Raw genomic sequence first — 23,116 nt, forward strand, 5'->3', positions numbered from 1 at the left:
CCAGGGCCAGTGCTCTATCCACTGCACCACCTAGCTACCCCCACACTTATTTTTGAAAAACCTCAAAACACCTTGTCACAATCATCATTTGTCATTGTATACTTGTTTTCATAAAATTACAAAATCTGCTTAATTTGCTTGTCTCCCTGCTCCTGAATTTTATGTAATGGAGAGCAGAGAACAAGTTTTGCCTAAACACCATAGAAATAAAGCTGGCAACTAAATGTTATAAAGTAATGATTTATATCCTGCTTGTTTCTGAATACCAGCACTAAGCTTGCAGGAATTAAATAATATACAAACAGTGAAAGTTTGAAAAATATTTCTAAGTGAAAATAAAATACTATAACTACAACCTACAAAAAAGCACAAGTTTGGCTTATACTTTTGCCACTTGAAATGCCTTTCCCAAACTTCATCTCTGATATTTAATCTCTTCTTGTTCTTCAAGGCCCAACTCAAGGTCTCTCTTATCAATGAAGTATTTCTTGACCTGCTCAACTAAAATGATTATTTCCCTCTTCCCTGGAGGCATGACATTTAGAAGGTATTCTTTAGAGAGGTCTGTAGAGGCACATTACATGAAATTTGGAAGGAGTTTTATAGTCCTTTGATGGCTGGTGGTGAACATGAGTTAAAATCTGGCCTCATATTTACTAGCTTTGTGACCCTAAAAAGTCATTTTACCTTTGTTTGCCTCAGGTTCGTTATTTGTAAAATGATGGTAATAATTGCACTTACTTCCCAGGGTTGTTGTAAGGATCAAATGAGGTAATAATTATAAAGTGTCTAACACATTGCTTAATCTGTTCTGATAAATCAATTTAACCAGTACCAAATTCTTAAAAAATTCTCCAATTTAGTGATAATTATAAAAATGCAATTTAAAGTAACTTTGAATTTCAACCCGTTACCGTCAGATTGGCAAATTTGATAAAAAGCAAAAATGGCAGTTTTGGAGGGGGTTCCAGAAAAATGGGCACATCACTGAATTCTTGGTGGAGCTATGACTTGGTCAATTTGAATTTATTAAGCTGTGTACGTCCTTTGATTCACTGATTCTACTACTAGGTCTAGAACCCAGTAAACAAAAGAGGAAAAGGTCCTCCTATATGTGTAAAAATATTTCTCTGATTTGTGAAATGACTGAAGAAAATATGAAATTAATAGAATGCTATTGTGTTAAAAGAAATTATGGAGAAGATCATTTCAGAGGAACCTGGGAAGGCATTACATAACTGATGCATAGTACAGTTAGAAGAACCAGGAGAACAGTTTATACAATTACAGAAATATTGTAAAAATGAACAATTTTGAAACTGCTAAGTGTAATAAACAACTACTGAAAGAGAAAAATGTTGAATGAGAGGCACATTTTGGGATATAGTCAATATGAGTATTGCTTTTGCTTGACTGTTTCATATTTGCAACAAAGGTTTTGTTTTTATTTTATTTTTCTCCTTGACAGAGGGAGAGAGGGTGGAGATAGAAGTGTAAGGGAGAAGAAAAAATAAATGCTCAATAGTTTAATTTTTTTAAGAAGAAAATAATCCAACACTAGGTTTTGCTGCCGTCGTTTTATCATTCAGTCAGTCAACTAGCATTAAATGCTTCCAGGCATTGTGCTAAGAGATGGGGATACAGAGATTAAAAATGAACCATTTTCTACTTTGATTAATTGTCGTTTTCCTTCTGACTAGTATCAGTATTAAAAATGTCTGTCTGATTTTTCTGAACTGACATCATAATATCAGCATTTGTAGCTCCTTGATTTTCTGGAAGTCTTTTTAGAAAGCCGTTTCAAATATGTCAACCAACCCTCAGTTGTACTGAATTTTCCATCCTTTGATTCCTCACATTGTTCCTGTTATTGTGTCTTCACAAAAGCTCAAAGCCTCAAAGCTTTGACTTGAATGGTCGTCAGGCTCACAGAACTCAGTTTGATACTGAATCTACAACCTTAAAAGCATTAACAACTACTTTATGAGGATTGCTATCCATTACACATTATGTAGTGTGGGAGGACACGGCTTTTACTGACCATTTTAATAGACTGAGTATGAGCTTTGACTGTCAAACCTAGAGGTTGAATTTTAAACAAGTGTGCTGGAATCTGTGCATCTAAATGAATTATCACCTCGGTATACTTCAGTTGTCTCAAATATGTTTTGCTTTTGAAATGGCCTGGAGAGCCAGCTTACTACCACCATGAGAAATATCAGACATTTCATTAAAGGACATTTTTTTCTTGGACCATTACATTGTCTGCTTTCTCATTTACTCCTCCTCCCTGTTGCTTTGAGACAGCAGCCTGAGAACTCCCAGAAGTATGGAGATGTGGGGGTAGGGGTTGGAGGGAAAGTTTTGAGAAGCAGAAGGATCTCATCCTGGCCTGAAGCTGGAAGCTCCTAGAAAACCTTACTTGAAGGCAGATGGACTGAAGATTATTTGTGTACTGCCAGTCTGTCAGCAGTAACATGGGGCTAATTGGCCAAGTGCAGCAAATTGCTGTAAGTCAAACAAATGTAAGTTGGAGACTATCTGTACTTTTTAGTATTTTACATTTCTTTAAATTTTGAAATTTTCTTTCATGATTTGACTTTTTTTTCCTCCAAATCATCTCCTTGGGTAATTTCTGTGGGTACTGCTTGTCCCTGGTGACTCCACCCCAGATATCTCTTTTCTATGACTCCTTTTTATGTAAATTCAATTTTAAAAATTGATTTTAAAAGTATTTATTAAGTGCTTACTATATGTCAAACACTGTGAATACAAATAGAAAAGTGAGAAAGTCCCTGCTCTAGAGAAGCTTATATAATAAGCAAAAATAGTACATACGGTGACTAGGAAAGGGTTCTGGGGTTTGGAAAGTCACATTAATAGTGAGCAAACTAATAGGGGAATTGACACACCTTTTCCTTTAGTTTATGGTATTACAGATTTGATTAAGATAACAGATCTGGGGGGCAGCTAGGTGGCGCAGTGGACAGAGCACCAGCCCCAGAGTCAGGAGTACCTGAGTTCAAATCCGGCCTCAGACATTTCACACTTACTAGCTGTGTGACCCTGGGCAAGTCACTTAACCCCCATTGCCTCACTAAAAAAAAAAAAAAAAGATAACAGATCTGGAAAGGGTTGGGGAGAAGGAACAGGGTAGTAGGTAAAATGGTAGTTCTCTTGGTAGTAGGAAAAATGGAATGTTCCAATGGTGCAAAAAGCAAAGAAGGAAAAAGGGAAGGTAAGAAAATATTGTCCAGTGTGGAATATCAAGGGCTGAGGAATAGTTGGTATGGTGTTTGTTGCCCTACAACTCCAGGAGAAATACCAGGATCAGAACAGAGGTCTATACACAACATTTGTCAATATGACCAAGGCCTTTGATACTGTCGGCTATGATGACTTGTGGAAGATCTTGGTAAAATTTGGACGCCAGAAGGCGCCTTCAGTATTGTACACCAGTGCTTCCACAGCATGCTTTCCAGTTCCACGACAGCATGGTTCCACAGTTCTGGATAATGGATGATGCTCTCACTCTTTCCTAGTCTATACTGTAGTGAAACAGGGTTATATGCTTGCTTCCAATGCTTTTTAGTGGGATGTTTTCTGCAGTGTTTTCAGACACTCTCAATGAAGATGAAAATAGCACCAAGGTCAGCTACTGTACCAATGGTAAATTATTTCACTTGAAAAGACTACAAGCTGAGACTAAAGTGGAGGGAGAGCTGATGTGTAACTTTTTGTTCACAGATGATTATGAACCCAGTGCTGCATTCTGAGGCTGGGATGCAGCATAGTATGGATCTATTCTCTCCCACTTGTGCGAATTTTGGCCTGACAATTAATAGCAAGAAAACAGGTTCTTCATCAACCAACACCATCTATATGTGGAACCATTGATTACAGCAAATAGAGAGATTTTGAATGCTGTGGATAGGTTCACTTAACTTGGTAATATACTTTCCAGGGATGTACATGTAGATAGATGATGAGGGTGACACATGCATTGCTAGACCTAGCTCAGTGTTTCGGAGACCCTGAAGGAAAATGTGGGAGAGAAGAGGTATTAGGCTGCCTACCAAACTGAAGGTTTACAGAGCCATTGTGCTGACCTTGTTGTCGTATGCCTGTAAAACCTGGAAAGTATGCCAGTGTCATGCCAGAAACCTTAATCGCTTCAATTTGAATTGTCTTAGGAATAGTTTGAAGATCACCTGGCAAGATCAGGTACTGTACACTCAGATCCTTTCTCAAGCTGAACTGCCAAGCATTTCAAACTCAACTGTAGAGAGCATAACTCTGATCAGCTTACCACAATGTTCAAATGCTAAAAGTACATTTGCCTAGAAGACTCTTTTACAGAGAACTCAAACAAAGTAAGTACTTATACAGAGTAATACAAGGACACTCTCAAGGTCTTTCTAAAGAACTTTGGAATCAATTATGAGACATGGGAGACACAGTTACAGGACTGCCCGGCATGGTGTCCTAGCATGAAAGAAGGTGCTGTGCTCTATGAGCAAAGTAGAATAGCAGTAGCTCAAAAGAAACATGAGATGCATAAATTTAGAGACATCGCCACTGCAAATGTTCATATGAACTATTTGTGTCTAACCCGTGGTAGAGCCTTCTGAGCTCATAATGATCTGATCAGCCACAGTTGGACACAATGAATCTTGACCCCAGCATAGTAATGTCATTTTAGTACTCTTCTAGCATGAAGGACAAAAATCAGCCAACTGTTATAGGTTAGAAAGCAAGGTCCAGTGGACCAGAAGGTATAGCAGCAGGTAGGGCAATATCGTTAACACAGTTTGGTGTTTTCCATTTGTTAGGATATGTTTTGGGAAGGCATGCCTACAGAAGCTGATGGTACCATCCTAGGCACTGTGACTATTTAAATTGATTCCAGGTGAAACTTTGAATATGTATGCCCATCAAGTAGGCTTTCCTTAAGTATAAATAACTGAAATTATAAATAGCCAGTTATTCCCTCTTCATAAAAATCTAATTCTTTATTAACAGTATGAATTAGATAATATTAAAATGCTTCAGAAAATTATACACAAATTAGAGCTAGTTTTAAAGTACAAATACCTAAGTACAAACTAATACTCTTGTCACTAAAGTCAACTGTTAGTCTCAGTATTCAATATTAAAATGGATCTGTGATCTCTATAATTTGAACATTCACTCTAAACTCAAAAGTTCACTTCAAAGGCATCTGCCTGTTCAGTTTTTGAGACTTTTTCTGTGTCTCTCTGTAAGTTTGCATCAGGAGGTCTACCCACTGTGCTGGTATCCTGCCTTGTTTTCTTCAGACACTGTGAAGATACTAGAGGATCACTCTAATTATGTTTCATTCCCAACCTTCCAACTTATTATTTATTTATTTTGTGTGTATGAGGCAATTGGGGTTAAGTGACTTGCCCAGGATCACACAGCTAATAAATTGTTAAGTGTCTGAGGCCAGATTTGAACTCAGATCCTCCTGAATCCAGGGCTGGTGCTCTATCCACTATGCCACCTAGCTGCTTCCCCCAAAACTTATTATTTACAATTTATTTTGAGCTTGATTCCTCTCCAAACCACCCCTCCCACTCCCCCACCCTGCCATGAAGTTTGTTGTTATCTTAAACTCAGATCTTTTCTGAAGGTCAACAGCCCTGGTTCTCAGCTATAATAGGGAAGACTGGAGGAAAAAGGTTTGATTCCGTTTTCTTCAGCAGCCATTTATTAAATACTTACTGTGCGGAAGGCTCAGACCTAGAAACTAGAGATGAAAAGACAATGAAAATCCGTACCTGCTCTCAAGGAGCTTTATTTAATACATATAAACAGAACAATTTGCATCTCTTATTAGTTTTTGGTACATGGTGCAGCTACGTTAATTACATCTATAATTGGTCAGTGCTTGTTGATCGATTTTTAAAAATCCATCTATATGTTTTTTGTATTTGATGTTCTCCAAAATATTTTCTATAGTGCCCAAGAGTATTGTGTTCAATTCAGGAAACATTTATTATGCATACAAGACAGGAGTCAAAAATAGTTCCTTCCCTCTAGGAATCTGCATTCTACTCAGAGATACATATAGAGAAGCAAGATAATTCCAGGAAGGAGAGAGCACAGGCAGGTGGGGAAATGAGGAAAGGCATCTGAACTGTGCTAAGAAGGAAGTTAAGTTTGCTAAGAATCTCAGGTGAGGAAGGAGCACATTCCAGACTAAGGGAATAGCCCATGGAAAAGCCCCTTACCTTGACACTGTGTGTATCTCTCTGCTTCAAATATGTTTCTCTCTTTTTTTTTTCCAAATATGTTCCTTGTAAACAACATATTGTAGGATTTGGGGCTTTAATCCATTCTGCTATCCACTTCCATTTAATGGGTGAGTTCAGAGCTTACTATTTAATAATGGTATGGCATGTATATAGTGCTTTAACCTTTAAAAAGCACATTTGTTTCTCACATTAACTCTATAGCTGTAGGTAATTATAGGCCTTATCATGCCCTCCCCCTTTTTTTTTTAAGATGAGAAGACTGAGGCTCAGTAGCTTAAGTGACTTGTCTAAGACTTAAAAAAAAACAATAGAAAATGAACAAATTTAAAATCCCTAATTAAACCAAAGCCTAATTAAACCCAATTGGAAATCTTGAAAATCAAAGGAGATTAATAAAACTGAAAGTAAGAAAACCATTGAACTAATAAAACTAGAAGCCGGTTGTATGAAAAAAAAAACAATTAAATAGATAAGCCATTGGTAAATTTGATCAAAAAGAGGAAAGAAGATTACTAAATTACTAGTATCAAAAATGAAAGGGGTGGGACAGCTAGGTGGTACAGTGGATAGAGCACCAGCCCTGGATTCAGGAGGACCCAAGTTCAAATCTAGTATCAGACACTTAACATTTACTAGCTGTGTTACCCTGGGCAAGTCACTTAACCCCAATTGCCTCACTGAGAAAAAAAAAAGGGGCGAACTCACCACCAATCAAGAGGAAAATAGGATAATTGTTAGGAACTTGGCCCAAGTAGATGCCAATAAATTTGATAATCTAAATGAAATGGATGCAAAAAAAGCCATTGCAAAATACAATATCTGTTCCTATTAAAAACACTACAGAGCAACAGGATTAATGCAGAAATAGGATTAATGTTATTATGTGTATATATATGTGTGTATATATATCTATCTATATGTATATGTATAGAGATATATAGATATAACCTATATCAGATTACCTGCTGTCTAGGGGAGGGGGGAGGGAGGGGAGGGAGGGAGAAAAATCTGAAATTGTAAAGCTTGTATAAACAAAAGTTGAGAACTATCTTTACATGTAACGGAAAAAATAAAATACCTTATACATAAAAAAAACACTACAGAGCATAGGAATAACGAGATCTTACCTTAAAATGATAAGTAATATTATCTAAAATCAGCAGTGAGCATTATCTGTTTTTTGGTTCTTTGTTTTGTTGTGTGGGGCAATGAGGGTTAAGTGACTTGTCCAGGGTCACACAGCTGATAAGTGTCAAGTGTCTGAGGCCTGGTTTGAACTCAGGTCCTCTTGAATCCAGGGCTGGTGCTTTATCCACTGCACTACCTAGCTGCCCCTATTGTAATCATTATCTGTAATGGGGATAAGGTAGAAGCTTTCCCAGTACAATCAGGGATGAAGCAATGATGTCCATTATCACCTCTATTATTTAACATTGTACTAGAAATGTTAGCTATAATAAGAAATGGCAAGCAGAATGATTTCAGAAAGGCTTGGAAAGACTTGTATGAACTCATGTACCATGAAGTGAGCAGAACCAAGAGAACATTGTGCACATTGACAGCAGTATTGTTTGATGAAGAACTGTGAATGACTTAACTTTTCTCAACAATACAATGATCCAAAACAATCCCAGAGGACTATTTATGAAACATACTATTCAACTCCAAAGAAAGAACCAATATTGATGGAACACAGACTGAAGCATATAATTTTTTGCTTTCTTTCATTTTCTTTCTTTTATTCAAGTTATCTTGTACAAAATTATTAATATGGTAATGTTTTACATAATTGTACATGTATAACCCATATCTGATGCCTACTGCCTCAGGGAGGGGGATGGAGAGGAAGGGAAGGAGGGATAAAAACTATAAATAAAAGTATTTATTACTAGAAAAAATGTTAGCTATAACAATAAGAAAAGAAAAAGAAATGAAAGGAATTACAACAGGCAGTAAAGAAACAAAACTACCACTCTTTGTAGATGATGTAATTTTTTACTTAGAAAATCCTAGAGAATCAACTAAAAAATATTTGAAATTATTAACAACTTTAGCAAAGTTGCAGAATACAAAATAAACTCACAGAAGCCATCAGCATTTCTATATATTACCAACAAAGTCCAGAAACAACAGATAGAAAAATTCCATTTAAAGTAACTGTAGATAATATAAAATTCTTGGGAGCTTACCTGCCAAGAAAAACCCAGGAACAGAACTATAAAACACTTTTATACAAATAAAGCACATCTAAATAATTAGAAAAATATTAATTGCTCATGGGTAGGCTGAGCCAATATAATAAAAATGATGTGCTACCTCTGTTTATTTATTTAGTGCCATAACAATCAAACTATCAAAGAATATTTTATAGACATAGAAAAAATAACAAAATTCATCTGGAAGAACAGCTCAAGGATGTGAAGGGGAATCGGTGAAATAAAATGCAAAAGAAGGTACTCTAATGGTATGATATCCTAAACTGTATTATAAAGCAGTAATTATCAAAACATGGTACTGGGGGCAGCTAGGTGGCGCAGTGGATAAAGCAACGGCCCTGGATTCAGGAGTACCTGAGTTCAAATTCGGCCTCAGACACTTGATACCTACTAGCTGTGTGACCCTGGGCAAATCACTTAACCCTTATTGCCGCCCCCCCACACACACACACAAAAAAGACCACACACAAAAACGAAACAATATGGTACTTCTTAAGAAATAGAGAGGTAGGTCAGTGGGATAAAATAGGTACAAATTACACTATGGTAAATGACTATAGTAACCTAGTTTATGATAAACCTAAAGATCCAAGCTTTTTTGACAAAAACTGCTGGGAAAACTGGAAAACAGTATGGCAGAAACTAAGTATAGATTGACATCTCACACTGTATACTTGAATAGGGTCAAAATGGGTACATGATTTATACATAAAGGGTGATACCATGAGGAAATTATGGGAACATGGAATAGTTTATCTGTCAGATTTATGAACAAGGGAAGAATTTAAGACCAAAGGAAATAATAGAGAAATACAAAATGTAAAATAGATAATTTTGATTATATAAAATTTAAAAAGCTTTTTTTCCCCTCTCCCCCCCACCTCCCCACCACAGGGCAGTAAGGGTTAAATGACTTGCCTAGGGTCACACAGCTAGTAGGTGCCAACTGTCTGAGGCTGGATTTGAACTTAGGTTCTCCTGAATCTAGGGCTGGTGCTTTATCCACTGCGCCACCTAGCTGTCCCCATAATGAAAATTTTTGCACAAACAAAACTAATTCAACCAAGATTGTAAGGAAAGCAGAAAACAGGGAAATAATTTTTTGTTTTGTTTTGTTTTGTTTTTTTGCAGGGCAATTGTGGTTAAGTGACTTGCCCAGGGTCATACAGCTAGTAAGTGTTAAGTGTCTGAGGCTGGATTTGAACTCAGGTCCTCCTGACTCTAGCGCCAGTACTCTATCCACTGTGCCACCTAGCTGCCCCCCAGTACTATATTGTTTTGATAATTACTGCTTTATAATACAGTTTAGGATATCATACTATTAGAGCACCTTCTTTTGCATTTTATTTCACTGATTCCCTTCATATCCTTGAGCTGTTCTTCCAGATGAATTTTGTTATTTTTTCTAAGAAGTTGTGGTGTATGAATGTAATGGAATACTGTTGTGCTGTAAGAAACAATGAGCAGGAGGAGTTCAGAGAAACCTGGAAGGACTTACATGAAGTGATGCTGACTGAGAGGAGCAGAACTAGGAGAACATTGTACACAGTAACAGCAACATTGTGTGATGAAGAATGGTTATAGACTTGGCTCTTCTTAGTAGTGCAATGATCCAAAACCGTTTCAAAGAACTCATGATAGAAAATGTTCTCAACATCTAGAAAAAAGAACTGTGAATTATGAATGCAGATTGAACCATTCTGTTTCTACTTTTGAGCTGTTTTTCCCTTCTTTTTTGAAGTTTTTCCCTTGTGCTCTGATTCTTCTTTCGCAAGAGGACTAATGTAGAAATATGTTTAATGTGATTGTACGTATACAACCTTTATCAGACTGCTTTCCATCTTGGGGAGAAGGGAGAGAAGGGAGTGTGGGGAAAAAAATTTGTAACTAAAAATCCTGTGAAAACAAATGTTGAAAACTATCCTAATATGTAACTGGAAAATAATAAAATACTTTAAAAAAAACCAAACAAAACTGTGTATACCCTTTGATTCAGTAACACCACTGCTAGGTTTATATCCAAAGACATTCCCAAAAAGAGAAAAATACCTATTTGTACAAAAATATTAATAACAGTTCTTTTTTGTGGTGGATAAGAATTGGAAATCAAAGGAATGCCTTTCAATTGGGGAATGACTAAACAAGCTGTGGTATATGATGGTGGTGGAATATTGTTGTGGTATAAGAAATGACAAGCCAGATGATATCAGAAAGGCCTGGAAAGTCTTAAATGAACTGATGTATAGTGAAGTGAGCAGAACGTTGTACACAGTGACAGCAATATTGATTGATGAAGAACTGTAAGTGACTTAACTATTCTCAGCAATATAATGATCCAAGACAATCCTAAAGGACTAATGATGAAGCATACTATCCACCTCCAAAGAAAGAACTGATATTGGGCAGCTAGGTGGTGCAGTGGATAGAGCACCAGCCCTGGAGCCAGGAGTACCTGAGTTCAAATCTGGCCTCAGATACTTAACACTTACTAGCTATGTGACCCTGGGCAAGTCACTTGACCCCAAATGCCTCACTAAAAAAAAAAAGAACTGATATTGATTGAAAACATACTAAAATGTCACTTTTTTTCTTTTATTCAAGTTTTCTTATACAAAATGATTAATATGGTAATGTTTTACATAATTACATATGTATAACCTATATCTGATTGCTTCCTGCCTCAGGGAGAAGAGAGGGGAGAGAGGAAAGGAAGGATAGAATTTGGAACTCAAAACTTTAAATAAAATGTTTATTATTATTTTAAAAATTAAACAGTGAGCCCACTATTTAAAGCATATTTAAAACATAATCCAGTTTATGTAATTTATTACACAACTTTTTGTGAACAAATCTATTTTGTATAGCAAATGTATCTTGTTGACATAATTATTGATTTATTTTGTCCATATTTCATAAGACAGCATTTGAGGTCTTTGGGTTAATAGACTAACTAGCTTCTGCTTTTGATGTTGTCTTCACTCCTACTTTTCTGAAGATTATGGTTTGTGTACACTGCTTACCCATTGTTCTTAACACTTCTAGCTAAAGTAAATTCTGATTTATACCATATTTGAAATATACTTAGATGGTGATTGTGAATAATCTTTAGAGTGAATTATAAATGTTCGGTTGGTTTTGTTTTTCCAATGAAAAATTTGCTCAGGTTTCCAAACCCAAGTGATTAAAAGTGATCTTTAATAGCTAATTACAATAGCTAACATGTAGCCCTTTACAATTTATAAAGCATTTTACATATATTATTTTGGTCCTTACAATAACTCTGTGATGTAGATGTTATTGTTATCCTCTTTTTACAGATCAGGAAACTGAGGCTTAGAGAGGTTAAGTAATTTGACTAAGATCACACAACTAATAAATATCTGGAGCATAATTTGAATTCAGGTCTTTCTTTTTGTTAGTTTTTACCAAATAAATTATTTTCATTTAATTCAACTCATAAGAAGCATAGAGACTATAAAATTTCTGTTATATAAAAATAGCCAGATTCTCTAATATAGTGATCACTACAACTTAAGTTTAATAAACAAGTCTATTTGAAAATGTTCTATTTGCTATTAAAACAGTCACTTTACATAGCCTAATATGATTTCAGCTGAATAATTATCCTGAGAATTGTGCTGTTTTATATAATTTTAAAATGTATATATTTTTTCTTTTTTAGTGATTTTTGTGCGTTTTTTTTCTCATTTTTTCTTCAGATGGGTCTAGGAAAAACAATTCAAGCAGTTGCCATAGCTTATTTTTACAAAAATGAATGGCCTCTTTTAATAGTTGTTCCTTCATCTCTGAGATACCCTTGGGCAGAGGAGATTGAGAAATGGATTCCTGAACTAGGACCAGAAGACATAATTATTATTCAGAATAAAACTGATTTTGGGTAAGAACAACTTAAACATTTTTCAACATTCACTAAGTATATACATTTCAAAAAGTTTACTAAATGTCTTTGAGTAACTTATAAAATTAATATGGAGCTTTTGCATTCCTTATCTAATCATCGCGGACAACTGTCTTTACTTTGTAATTCAGGTAAAAAAATTTCTAAGCTACTTGTTCTTTATGACTGAGAGTTTTATTTAGCAACTATTGATGAACATATGTAGTTAATTTAAGTATTTATGCAGTAAGGCTTACAAATATTTCTAGTATTTAAAGGTTATTTTATTTATTTTACTTTATTACAAAACCTTTTTTCCTAATTTTATTTTTCATCCATTTATATTGTCCATTTGTGAATAATTTGGCTTAATGCTTAAGTAAATAAAGTAGCCATGCAAATTAATACATTTCCAGAGCCTATATGGAAACTTATACTTTTCCCAAATTTATATGCCTGGTTTCTTGGGGAATATTAAAAAATGATAATAACAAAAGCATTGTAGAAATATATGGAACTAGTTGAAATTTAACAACATAAATATGCATTTCACTATGAAGTCAAAGAGCTTTTAAAGTTATATACAGGGCTGAAAGATTATCGCAAATAGAATTAAAAACAAAATTAAAACACATAGTTTGCTGTTTTCCGTATAATTGGTTAGTAATTTTTTTAAAAATTGGTACTAAGACTTGAAAGATTGTAGAATTTTGATTATTTCTAGCCAACATCAGTTATATTTACTGTTAAACATGTATCAGTGTCTTTTTTCTTCTTAGTCATATTGGGTCACATAACCACATGATTATATACTATAATGCGTGGTTTTTTTTTTGAGGGGCGGTGTTTGTTTGTTTTAGTTTCAGCATTTGTTCTCATAAGATTTCTAGTTCCAATTTTTTCTCTCTTCCTCCCTTTCCTCCCCCCTCGCCAAGACAGCAAGCAATCTGATATGTACTATAATGTTTAAAGAAAAGATGATGCTGATTTTATTTGATTCACATGTAGATTATTCTCCCTCTAGATATGCCTTGGTTGTATATGAAGTCACTATTTAAAATTTCTTCTGCATTTTGTTTCCTAAGAAGTCACTATTTAAAATTTCTTCTGCATTTTGTTTCCTAAGTAGAAAGAGAAAAGTCACAAACCCCCTTACTATAGCCAGTCAGAACTCAAAAATTCTGATTATCTTGTTGCCATTGATAATTATGTGTTCTACTTTGTCTCTTAGAAATTAGAGAGCTGAATAATATCATCTGTTGTTAGTTTTCATTGTTATTCATAAAGAAAAAATGTTGAAGTAATATCTGTCATTTAGAGTTAGCAATTATCAATGCACAGCTATAGTATTCTTCTGTTTTCTTAGTAACAGAAAATAAAATAGAAGTGAACTTTTATTCTCATTATGAAGTAATATTTTATATTTGTGATTAAATGAATAGATTAACAATATTTCCCAGGAATAATCTTTATATTATAAGAATTTCACTTATTGAATATTATTACTTTTCAGCTGCAGTTTAAGCAATTAATAAAACTTCCAGTTTTAGATTCTTTTTTTCTTAGACTAGAGATACATGGTCTTCATAATTTTTTTTTAAATAGTATTATAGTATATTCTCTTATCTTTTTCTCTTCCCCTTTATCCCTCTTCCCTCTAACAATAGTTATATTTCCCATGATAAATTGGCAACTGACCTTTTTTTTAAAACCTCTATTTTCTTTCCTAGGAGAATATCGACCAGCAAAGTGACAGTTCTAGGTTATGGTCTCTTAACCACAGATGCAAAGCTTCTGATAGATACTCTGTACAAACAGAACTTCAGAGTCGTCATCATAGATGAATCACACTATATGAAGTCCAGAAATGCATCCCGAAGCAAGATTTTGTTGCCATTAGTACAAAATTCTACAAGAGCCATTCTTCTTACAGGGACTCCAGCTTTGGGAAGACCTGAAGAGGTATTAAAAGTAGTCATTTTAGCATGTGTTTTATTCAGGAAAGTTAATTGCTGTTTTGTAACATCTGTTTTCCAATTTAGATACTTTACATACACAGAGAGAGTTCCTTAATAATTTTTCTAGAGAGCTAATAATGATTAAAAGGTGTCTTATAGTGAACATGCTCTAATAGATTTAGCATGTAGACCTAAACAATATGTACAAGCAAACATTTATTGTACCTACTTTAAGGCATTGTATCTAGGTACTGAAGATAACAACAATAACACAAATTCGTGGGGTTTTTTTTTTACTTGTCTTCAAGGATTATACATTCTACAGATGGATTGAGGTGAAGGCAAGAGTGGGGATGGGGCATGAGGGAAATGGGTTTTACATACATAGGTAACATACAAGATAATTTATGGAAGGAGAAATTACCGACAAACCACCAGGTTACAGTAGATTTCCTGGAAGATATGATTTCTTACTTTAATTATGAAATACTTTAAAGATTGGGGGGGGCGGGGCAGGGCAATGAGGGTTAAGTGATTTGCCCAGGGTCACAGTTAGTACGTATCAAGTGTCTGAGGTCGGATTTGAACTCAGGTCCTCCGGAATTCAGGGCCAGTGCTTTATCCACTGCACCACCTGGCTGCCCTCACATTGAAGATTTTAAAAGGCAGAAAATGCATCCAGACACTAGCCAGCCTATGTGAAGGGGTAGAGAAAGAGGGTGAGATGCTGAGTTTGAGGAGCAACAAATATTCAGCTTTACCTGGAACATGAGTGAGTAAATACCCTGGGAAGTTGGAGCCATTTTATGGAGCACCCTAAGTACTTGGTAGGAGAGTTGTTATTTATTTTAGAAGTAAGCAAGCTACTCAGATTTTTTGAGCAGGAAAGTGACATAGTCATGAGATACCTGTGCTTTAGGAAGATAAGTATATAGAGGCAATGTTAGAGACATGAAAGCAGGGAGATTAATTCAGATGCTATGACAATGATTATAGGAGCGATGACAAAGTTTTGAGCTAGAGGAATAGCCGTGTGAATGAGAAGAATGGCTGAGACAAAAGAGATTTTGTAGAGGGCGATTCAGTAGTATTTGACCCCTAACAGAATATGGTGCGGGAAGAAGAGGAGAGGAAAAACAACGGTGACTCTTAACATTTCCAGGCGGGGTGACTAGAAGAATGGTTATGTCATCAACAGAAGTAAAAAGGCTTAGAGGAGGAGAGCAGCTTTGGCACACTCTTTCTGGGTTTTCCTGAATACTCCCTTCTCTAATTGACTCTTCCTTCTCAGTCTCCTTTGCTGGGTATTCATCTATGTCATACCCAAAACCCAAAGTTCTCTACTGTACCCTCTTCTTCTTTTTCTATAAATTATCTCACTTGCTGATCTCATCCCGTGGGTTCAGTTATCACCTTTTTGCTGATGATTCCAAGATGTATATATCCAGCCTATGTCTCTCAGAATGGCCACATGTGAAAGGGACAGAACCTTGCGTGTGCCAGGCATGCACGCACACGTTTTTGTAGAAACAACCTATCTTATCTAATCTCCCCAGATTCTCCTGAGTTCTAGTACATATCACTAATTGTCTGCTGGAAATTTCAAACTAGACATCTGTTAGACATCTCAAATTCACCATGTCCAGAACAGAATGCATTGTCTGCCCTGCCCCTCCTCCCCTCTGCCATCCTGCCAGTTACTCAAGATCACAATTTCATTGATATTCTTGGATCCTTTATTCTTGCTCAGCCTACATAGCTAGTCACAGCCAAACAGTACCATTTTTTTCTCCACAACTTCTTTCAACTCATGTAGTCACCATTCTAGTTCAAACTCCCTATCAAGTCTCTATGCACTCTAATCCATTTTCCATATAGGTGCTGAAGGAATGACCCTGACCATAGGTCTAGCAATAACTCTCCTTCAACCCTGCCCACCCCCACACCCCCACCTTCGATAGTTCCCTATTACCTCTAGGATCAAATATGTTGTACTCTCTTAGTTATTGAAAGCTCTTCACCTGGCTGTTTCCTCCATCAGTCTTCTTACATAGAACTTCCATGCATTCTACAGGTCTTTGTGATGCATTTCACACACAATTTTCCATCTCCTGACTCCATGCCTTTGCAATGGCTGTCCCCCCATGTCTGCTGTGCTCTTCCTCCAGAGTCTGCCTCTTAGAAGCCCTGGCTTCCATCAAGATTCCATATTCTACAGGAGGCCTTTCCTGGTGTGTCTGGTGAATACAGCCTTCCCCTCTAAAGCTCCATTTCATCTACTTAATATGTAGGAATTTATATACATGTTGGCTTTTCCATTAAACTGTAAATTCCTTGAGGGCAAGAACTTTCTTCCCCATTTCTTTGTATCTACAGTACTTTGCATAGTGCCTGGAACACAATAAGTCCTTAATAATTGCTGATTGATTGATTGAAGAGTAAAGATGATGAGTTCTGTTTTGTTCATGTTGAATTTGAGATACTAATAGTTGTTGATAGATCATTGGAGCTTAGGGAGAGAGGAGAGTTTCATGGATTTGGGAATCATCTACATAGAGATGGCAATTGTGAGTGATTCAATCTTCAAACATGTATTAAGGGCATATTATATACCAGGTATATTGCAAAGTTCCATTCTAATGGAGATAACATACAAAAAAATTGGATATAAAAATATTATGTACTGTATAATAAAACCAAACTTTTAAAAAGGCAAGTATTGCAGTTATTGCTCATCCTGTAAATACTTAGAGATTTCTTTGTAGTAGTATTCCATTTTGCCAAAAGCTTTTTTTTTTCTATCTAGATCAGCCAAAGAATAAATATAAACCAAGAATATGAAGCACTATATATGTGTTTGGAATATCTCAGGGTATCTATGAGTATTCATTATAATTGAAAAACAGTCTATAGTTTGTACTAATTGTAGGATTAAAACTTTTGGGGGTTTTGGTCAAAAAGACTTTAAGTGATAGAAATATTTTTCTCTCAATTTTTAGTGAAGTATTCACACTTCATGAAGCATTTAAAAGCATGAAGCTAAAAGTCATTTTAGTTTCCACTTTTGATATATTAGGATAAATTAATCTGTAAGAGAAAGTGAATTTGTTTAGTGATTGAAAAAATGTTGTTTGATCCTAACTGAGGTGAGATAGCAGTGTCATAGCCTGTAAGTATGAGTTACACATCAAGATTACATGGATCAAAGATTTTTTCAGACATCAGTGTCTTGGAGAACAATACTGTTATTGCTATACAGGGTGCCTGGAAACAGAAGCTAATGTATATGTTAAAAGGGGGTGGGGCTCAAAGGAAGGGTAATGAGTGAAGGATAATAACTTTGGAACATAACTGAGTTTGGGATGATAGTGGATGAGAAGGTAAGGGGCAGGACTGCAAGTGTTCAGGCTCCTATGATCTCTTACTAAAGAGATTCTGTGGAGTAAGAAATGATGAGCAGGAGGATTTCAGAGAAATCTGGAAGGACTTACATGAACTGATGCTGAGTGAGATGAGCAGAACCAGGAGAACATTGTATACAGCATCAACAACATAGTGTGTTGATCAACTGTGATAGACTTGACTCTTCTCAGCAATATGATAGTCTAAGATAGTTCCAAAGGACTCATGATGGAAAATGCTCTCCAAATCCAGAAAAGAGAACTGTGAAATTTAGATGCAGATTGAACCATAGTATTTCTCTCTTTTTTGTTTTTCTTTTTTGAGGTTTTTCCCTTTTGTTCTGATTCTTCTTTCACAGCATGACTAATGCAGAAATATTTTTAATGTTGTGATGTTTAAAATCTAAATTGTGGTCGCCTTAAATTAGAAGCTTCAGCACCAGTCTTTGGGCATTAAACATTTATTAAAGCATACAGGTATTAACATGGAGTTCAGAAAGTTAAGAAAAGGTCTATCTAGCCTAGAGTTCCAGCCTGGTTGGGTTCTTCCTCAAGTCCTCCTCCACCAGCCTGCTTTAATCAGAAACTCCCCAGCAAGCTGATTGTGGAAGCTTTTTATAGGTCTGGAACAGAGGGGGTCGTTACACACTGCTTCAAGCTGATTGGTTGGCATCATCCAAATCCATTGGTTCTGAAGGTGTTCTCAAGTGGAGTTCAGTCTAGCTTCTGAGAACAATACCTTCATATGGGTTAGCCAGGTGTGATTACAATCCAGTTAACTTGAAGTAGGCTAATCAGCAGTCAATCAATCAGTCTAGATTAATCTGCTATCTGCTAAATCCCATTATTTCATTACAATGTGATTGTACATATATAACCCATATCAGATTGCTTGCTGTCTTGGGGAGAGTGGAGGGGAGAAAAATTTGGAACTAGAAATCTTGTTTAAAAAATGTTGAAAACTATTTCTTCATGTAACTAGAAAATAAAAATAATAAAATACAAAAAATAAAAATAAAAGAGAGATGCTGTGGGGAATACGATCTTTTCTTCAGGCTATTTATTGTTGAAACTTCTATGGCTATGAGCCCCCTGGAAGGTCATTGGCAGAGACCCCTGGGCACCTTCCCCTCCTCCCACAGATGTCTCAAAAGTGTCTTTCAGGCATAAATGAGCCTCTGACTTGTTAGTTATCATTGGTAGAGTTGGGGATAATATATTCCTTTACTTTTTCCCTAACTTTTCCCAAACAATTTTCCATCCTAGGATCTACTACAACTCTTTCAAAACTAAAAATTGGCTCTATTACAAACATCCTGTGATCAGGAAAAGGCCTTATTTCTGGACTTGACATAAAACCAGTCTCATATATCCTACCTTTTACTTCAAGGACTCAACTCAGGGCTTGAGCCTTAGACCTAAATACCTATATATCAGAACCCAAAGTAGCACCTGTGTCTTACTAGCTTTTTAAACTCTAGGATCAGTGCCCCAGATCCCTCACCTCTGGGACCAGAGCATTTAGCAACAGGCCCATCACCTTTAAGGAACCATCATAGGATTAGAAATTCCAGACCTCTTGTGACCACACCTTTTCTTTGACATTCTCTTTGCCAAGATCTTTCTCTCTAGGTTTTGATGGCAGTTAGGTACCGGCTCCCTTGTAATTTTCCCTCTATTTTCAAGACTCTGTAAACCCTTGCCCCTAGCTAGGGGACTTCAGTATCAACATCAGTGCTCCCTCATATACCTTGGCTTTTCAGGTCCTCAACATCTGTGACCTATTTCTTCACTGTACATTCGCCATACACAAAGGGAATATCACACCCTTGATTTCATCATCCGTCACCTGCAGTTGTTCCACTTCCAGGAGCAAGAATACTGAAATTCTTCTGTCTGACATAATTTCATTAGCATCTTCTCTTTGCCTCATTCTGCCTAAATCTTTTCATCCTCACCGTGACCTCCAGTCCCTCAATCTCTCAGGATTCTCTTCTCCTGAAATTACTGAATGGTGAAGCGGGGAGTCATAGAACCATGTTGACGAGATCTACTACAGATTTATGTGATCTGATGTCAACTGGGCCTTTCTGGCAGCAATGTAATTCTTTTACTATTCCCTAATTAATTTTCTGTATCACTACCCCCTATTCTAAACCTCTCTTTTCCCCTTATGCATCCCTTACCACTCTCCCAGCCCTCTGTGTCATCATCACAGTAGAATACTTTGCCTGATACTGTACTGAGAAAATAGAGACCATTAATCTTGACCTTCCTCTTCTCCCTAATCTATATCTCATGATTCCTTGACATCTTTGCCTTTTCTCTCTTCCTTTACTCTCTGATGAAGATGTTAGTCCTTAGGGGCAGCTAGGTGGCACAGTGGATAGAATACTAGCCCTGGAGTCAGGAGGACCTGAGTTCAAATCCAGCCTCAGACACTTGATGCTTATTAGCTGTGTGACCCTGGACAAGTCACTTAACCCCAATTGCCTCACCCCCCCCAAAAAAAAATGTTAGTCCTTTTTTCCCTTTTCTTCTTGCTAAGGTCAGTCCCACTACGTGTGTTCTTGATTCTACACTTTCCTATCTCCTACTGTAGATTTTCCCCATAATCATTATCCCAAGACACATTTTTAATTTCTCATTATTTATTGGCTCCTTCCTGGCTGCTTTTAAAAATCCCTGGGTCTTCTTGTCATTAGAAAACCTTCACTTGATCCTACTGTGCTTCTAAGCTATCTTCCATTTCACAACCAGATTTCTGGAAAAAGCCTGTACTCTCATTGCCTCCTCTCATTCACTTCTCAGCCATTTGCATTCTGGCTTCCAACCCCATCACTCAAATGAATCTACCTTTTCCAAAGTTAGCCTTTTGATAATCCTAATCCTTGTTCAATGCAGCATTTACCACTATTGACCACCTTCTTCTGTGTAGGAGAGTGGTCTCCTATTCCCTATGTTTTCATAATGATACACTCTCTCCTGGTTCTTCTCCTCAGTCTTCTCTGGTATCATACCATCCATATCTTGGCCTCTTACTGTAGGTATATCCAAAGGCTCTGTGCTCTACCCTATTCTTTACCTTTGCTTTCTGTCCTTGTAAGATCATCAGCTCTCATAGACTTAATTATCATCTCATCACAAATGTATAGGGCCCCCAGATCTGTATATCCTGTAGTCTATATAGCCCTAGTCTCTCACTTGTGCCCCAGTGCCATATCACCAGATGCCTATTGGACATTTCAAACTCTTGTCCCATAGTCATTTCAAACTCAACATGTCTAAAACCAAACTCATTCTTTTTCTCCTTAAACATATACCTCTTTTCTAACATCTCTATTTCTGTCGGGGAACTATTGTGCTTAACAGCTGCCCAGGTTAGCCACCTATCAGCAACCCCCATCCCTAACTAGTTTTACATATCCAATAAATTGCCAAGTTTTGACTTTCACATTTCTTGTGTTTGTCTCCTCCTTTCTACCCACATGGGGCTCCTACCCTAGATCTGGGTCTCATCACCTCTTACCTGGGTTATTGCAATAGCCTATCTCAAGTTGGGAGACCATCTTCCACACAGCTACCAAAGTGATTTTCCTACAGTTAAGTTTTTACCATGTTACTCCCCTCCTCAATAAACTCCACTGGCTCCCTATTATTTCTTTTTTTTTTTTTTTTGGCGGGGCAATGGGGGTTAAGTGACTTGCCCAGGGTCACACAGCTAGTAAGTGTCAAGTGTCTGAGGCCGGATTTGAACTCAGGTACTCCTGAATCCAAGCCAATCCTGCGCCACCTAGCCACCCCCCCCATTATTTCTAAGATCAAATACAAATTCCTTTGTTTGACATTTAAAACGTTTTATATTTTGTCTCCAGGATACCTTTCCAGACTTTACATATTTCTCTCCTTCATGTACTCTATGGTCCAGTCAAACTAGCTTTCTTGATATTTTTCCCATGCAACATTCCATCTCTAGTGTCCATATGTTTACATAGGTTGCCCAAGATATACTCGATTCTCACCTCTGATTCTTAGTATTCCTGCCCAACTTCCTTCCAAGCTCAGCTCACATGCTAACTCCTTCCTACAAGAAGCCTTTCTTGATATTCCTCAGCTCTTAATGCATTTCCCTGAAATTGATCTGTATTTGTTTTGTGTATATCCTACATATGTGTACATGCCCCACCAACCCATCCAATAGAATGTAAGTTCCTTGAGGGCAGGAATGGTTTTATTTTGTCTTTGTATCTCTAGTGCCTGGGACATAAAGTAGTATCACATAGTAGATGGTTGCTAATAGACTGCTGCTAGAATGCCATTTATTTTCAGTTGATGAAGAAAAATGTTTAAGTTATTGTTTGAAGAGATTTTAAAATCCTATTAATGTAATATGCTTAAAATAATTTATGTTACATTAAATATGTATGCATATATTAAAGTATTTTTGTTGTTGTTTTTAGCTTTTTATGCAGATTGATGCTCTTTTCCCAAAACAGTTTGGAACATGGACTGAATATGCAAAAAGATACTGTAATGCTCATATCAGGTACCTACTCTTAAATCTCTCTCTCTCTCTCTCCCCCTCCCCCTCTCCCCCCACCCTCTTACTCCCTTTTTGTCTCTCTTTTCCCTCTCTTTCTTATAAATGTATGTTTTACATTGTATGTCTATGCATGTGTGTGTGTATAAAATACACACACTCTTATAGATACACATGCTGTGGGCATTGGGTTTTTGTACTGTTATACTCCAGAGCATTCAACTATAGACCGAGTTATACAGTTGCTTCTAGGATAGAGCACATTTATTAGTGGCTTTCACATTGGTGTGAGTTGTTGAATAATGCAGTAAGTTACAAATAAAAGTGGTAATATTCATTGTATTCCTGTATTCCAGCTTTGCCCTTTTAAGTAAAATAAAATTAATCAAAAAAAAAATTGTAGAGTTTCTTGGTCTATTGCTGAGTGTATCAGGAGATTGTAATTCCATAATTCCAGTTCAGGTGGTTATGGGTTGACTCAAAGTTTTTAATTAGTTTCTCTAGATGCTGAATGACTTTATTTAATGAAATAAGTTTGTGGTGATAAATTCAAATGAGTACTGACTTGGCCACTATAATAATTAATTCCTTCTCTAGGTTTTGGGGTTTTTTGGGGGCAGGGCAATGAGGATTAAGTGACTTGCCCAGGGTCACCCAGCTAGTTAAGTGTCAAGTGTCTGAGGCTGGATTTGAACTCAGGTACTCCTGAATCCAGGGCCAGTGCTAAATAACAGTAGTTTTTTTTAACTACACAATTCGAAAACTGTCTTTCCTCTCAAGTTCAAAAATCAGCAATCATCCCTTAAAATCAGTTGATTTCCCACT

The 23,116-nt window shown here is 36.5% G+C and overlaps 1 protein-coding gene across 1 annotated transcript in view; it reads left to right on the plus strand.

Moving 5' to 3' along the window:
* Positions 1–23,116, plus strand: part of ZRANB3 (zinc finger RANBP2-type containing 3) — a 210,225-nt gene that overhangs the window by 100,753 nt on the left and 86,356 nt on the right. Inside the window, exons 3-5 of the mRNA XM_043997541.1 lie at positions 12,214–12,392; positions 14,123–14,354; positions 22,212–22,297. Of these exons, the coding sequence (XP_043853476.1) occupies positions 12,214–12,392; positions 14,123–14,354; positions 22,212–22,297 (497 nt within the window). The remainder of the gene's footprint in view (positions 1–12,213; positions 12,393–14,122; positions 14,355–22,211; positions 22,298–23,116) is intronic.

Source organism: Dromiciops gliroides, chromosome 3 (assembly GCF_019393635.1).
Source record: "Dromiciops gliroides isolate mDroGli1 chromosome 3, mDroGli1.pri, whole genome shotgun sequence".
NCBI classification, from domain to species: Eukaryota; Metazoa; Chordata; class Mammalia; order Microbiotheria; family Microbiotheriidae; genus Dromiciops; species Dromiciops gliroides.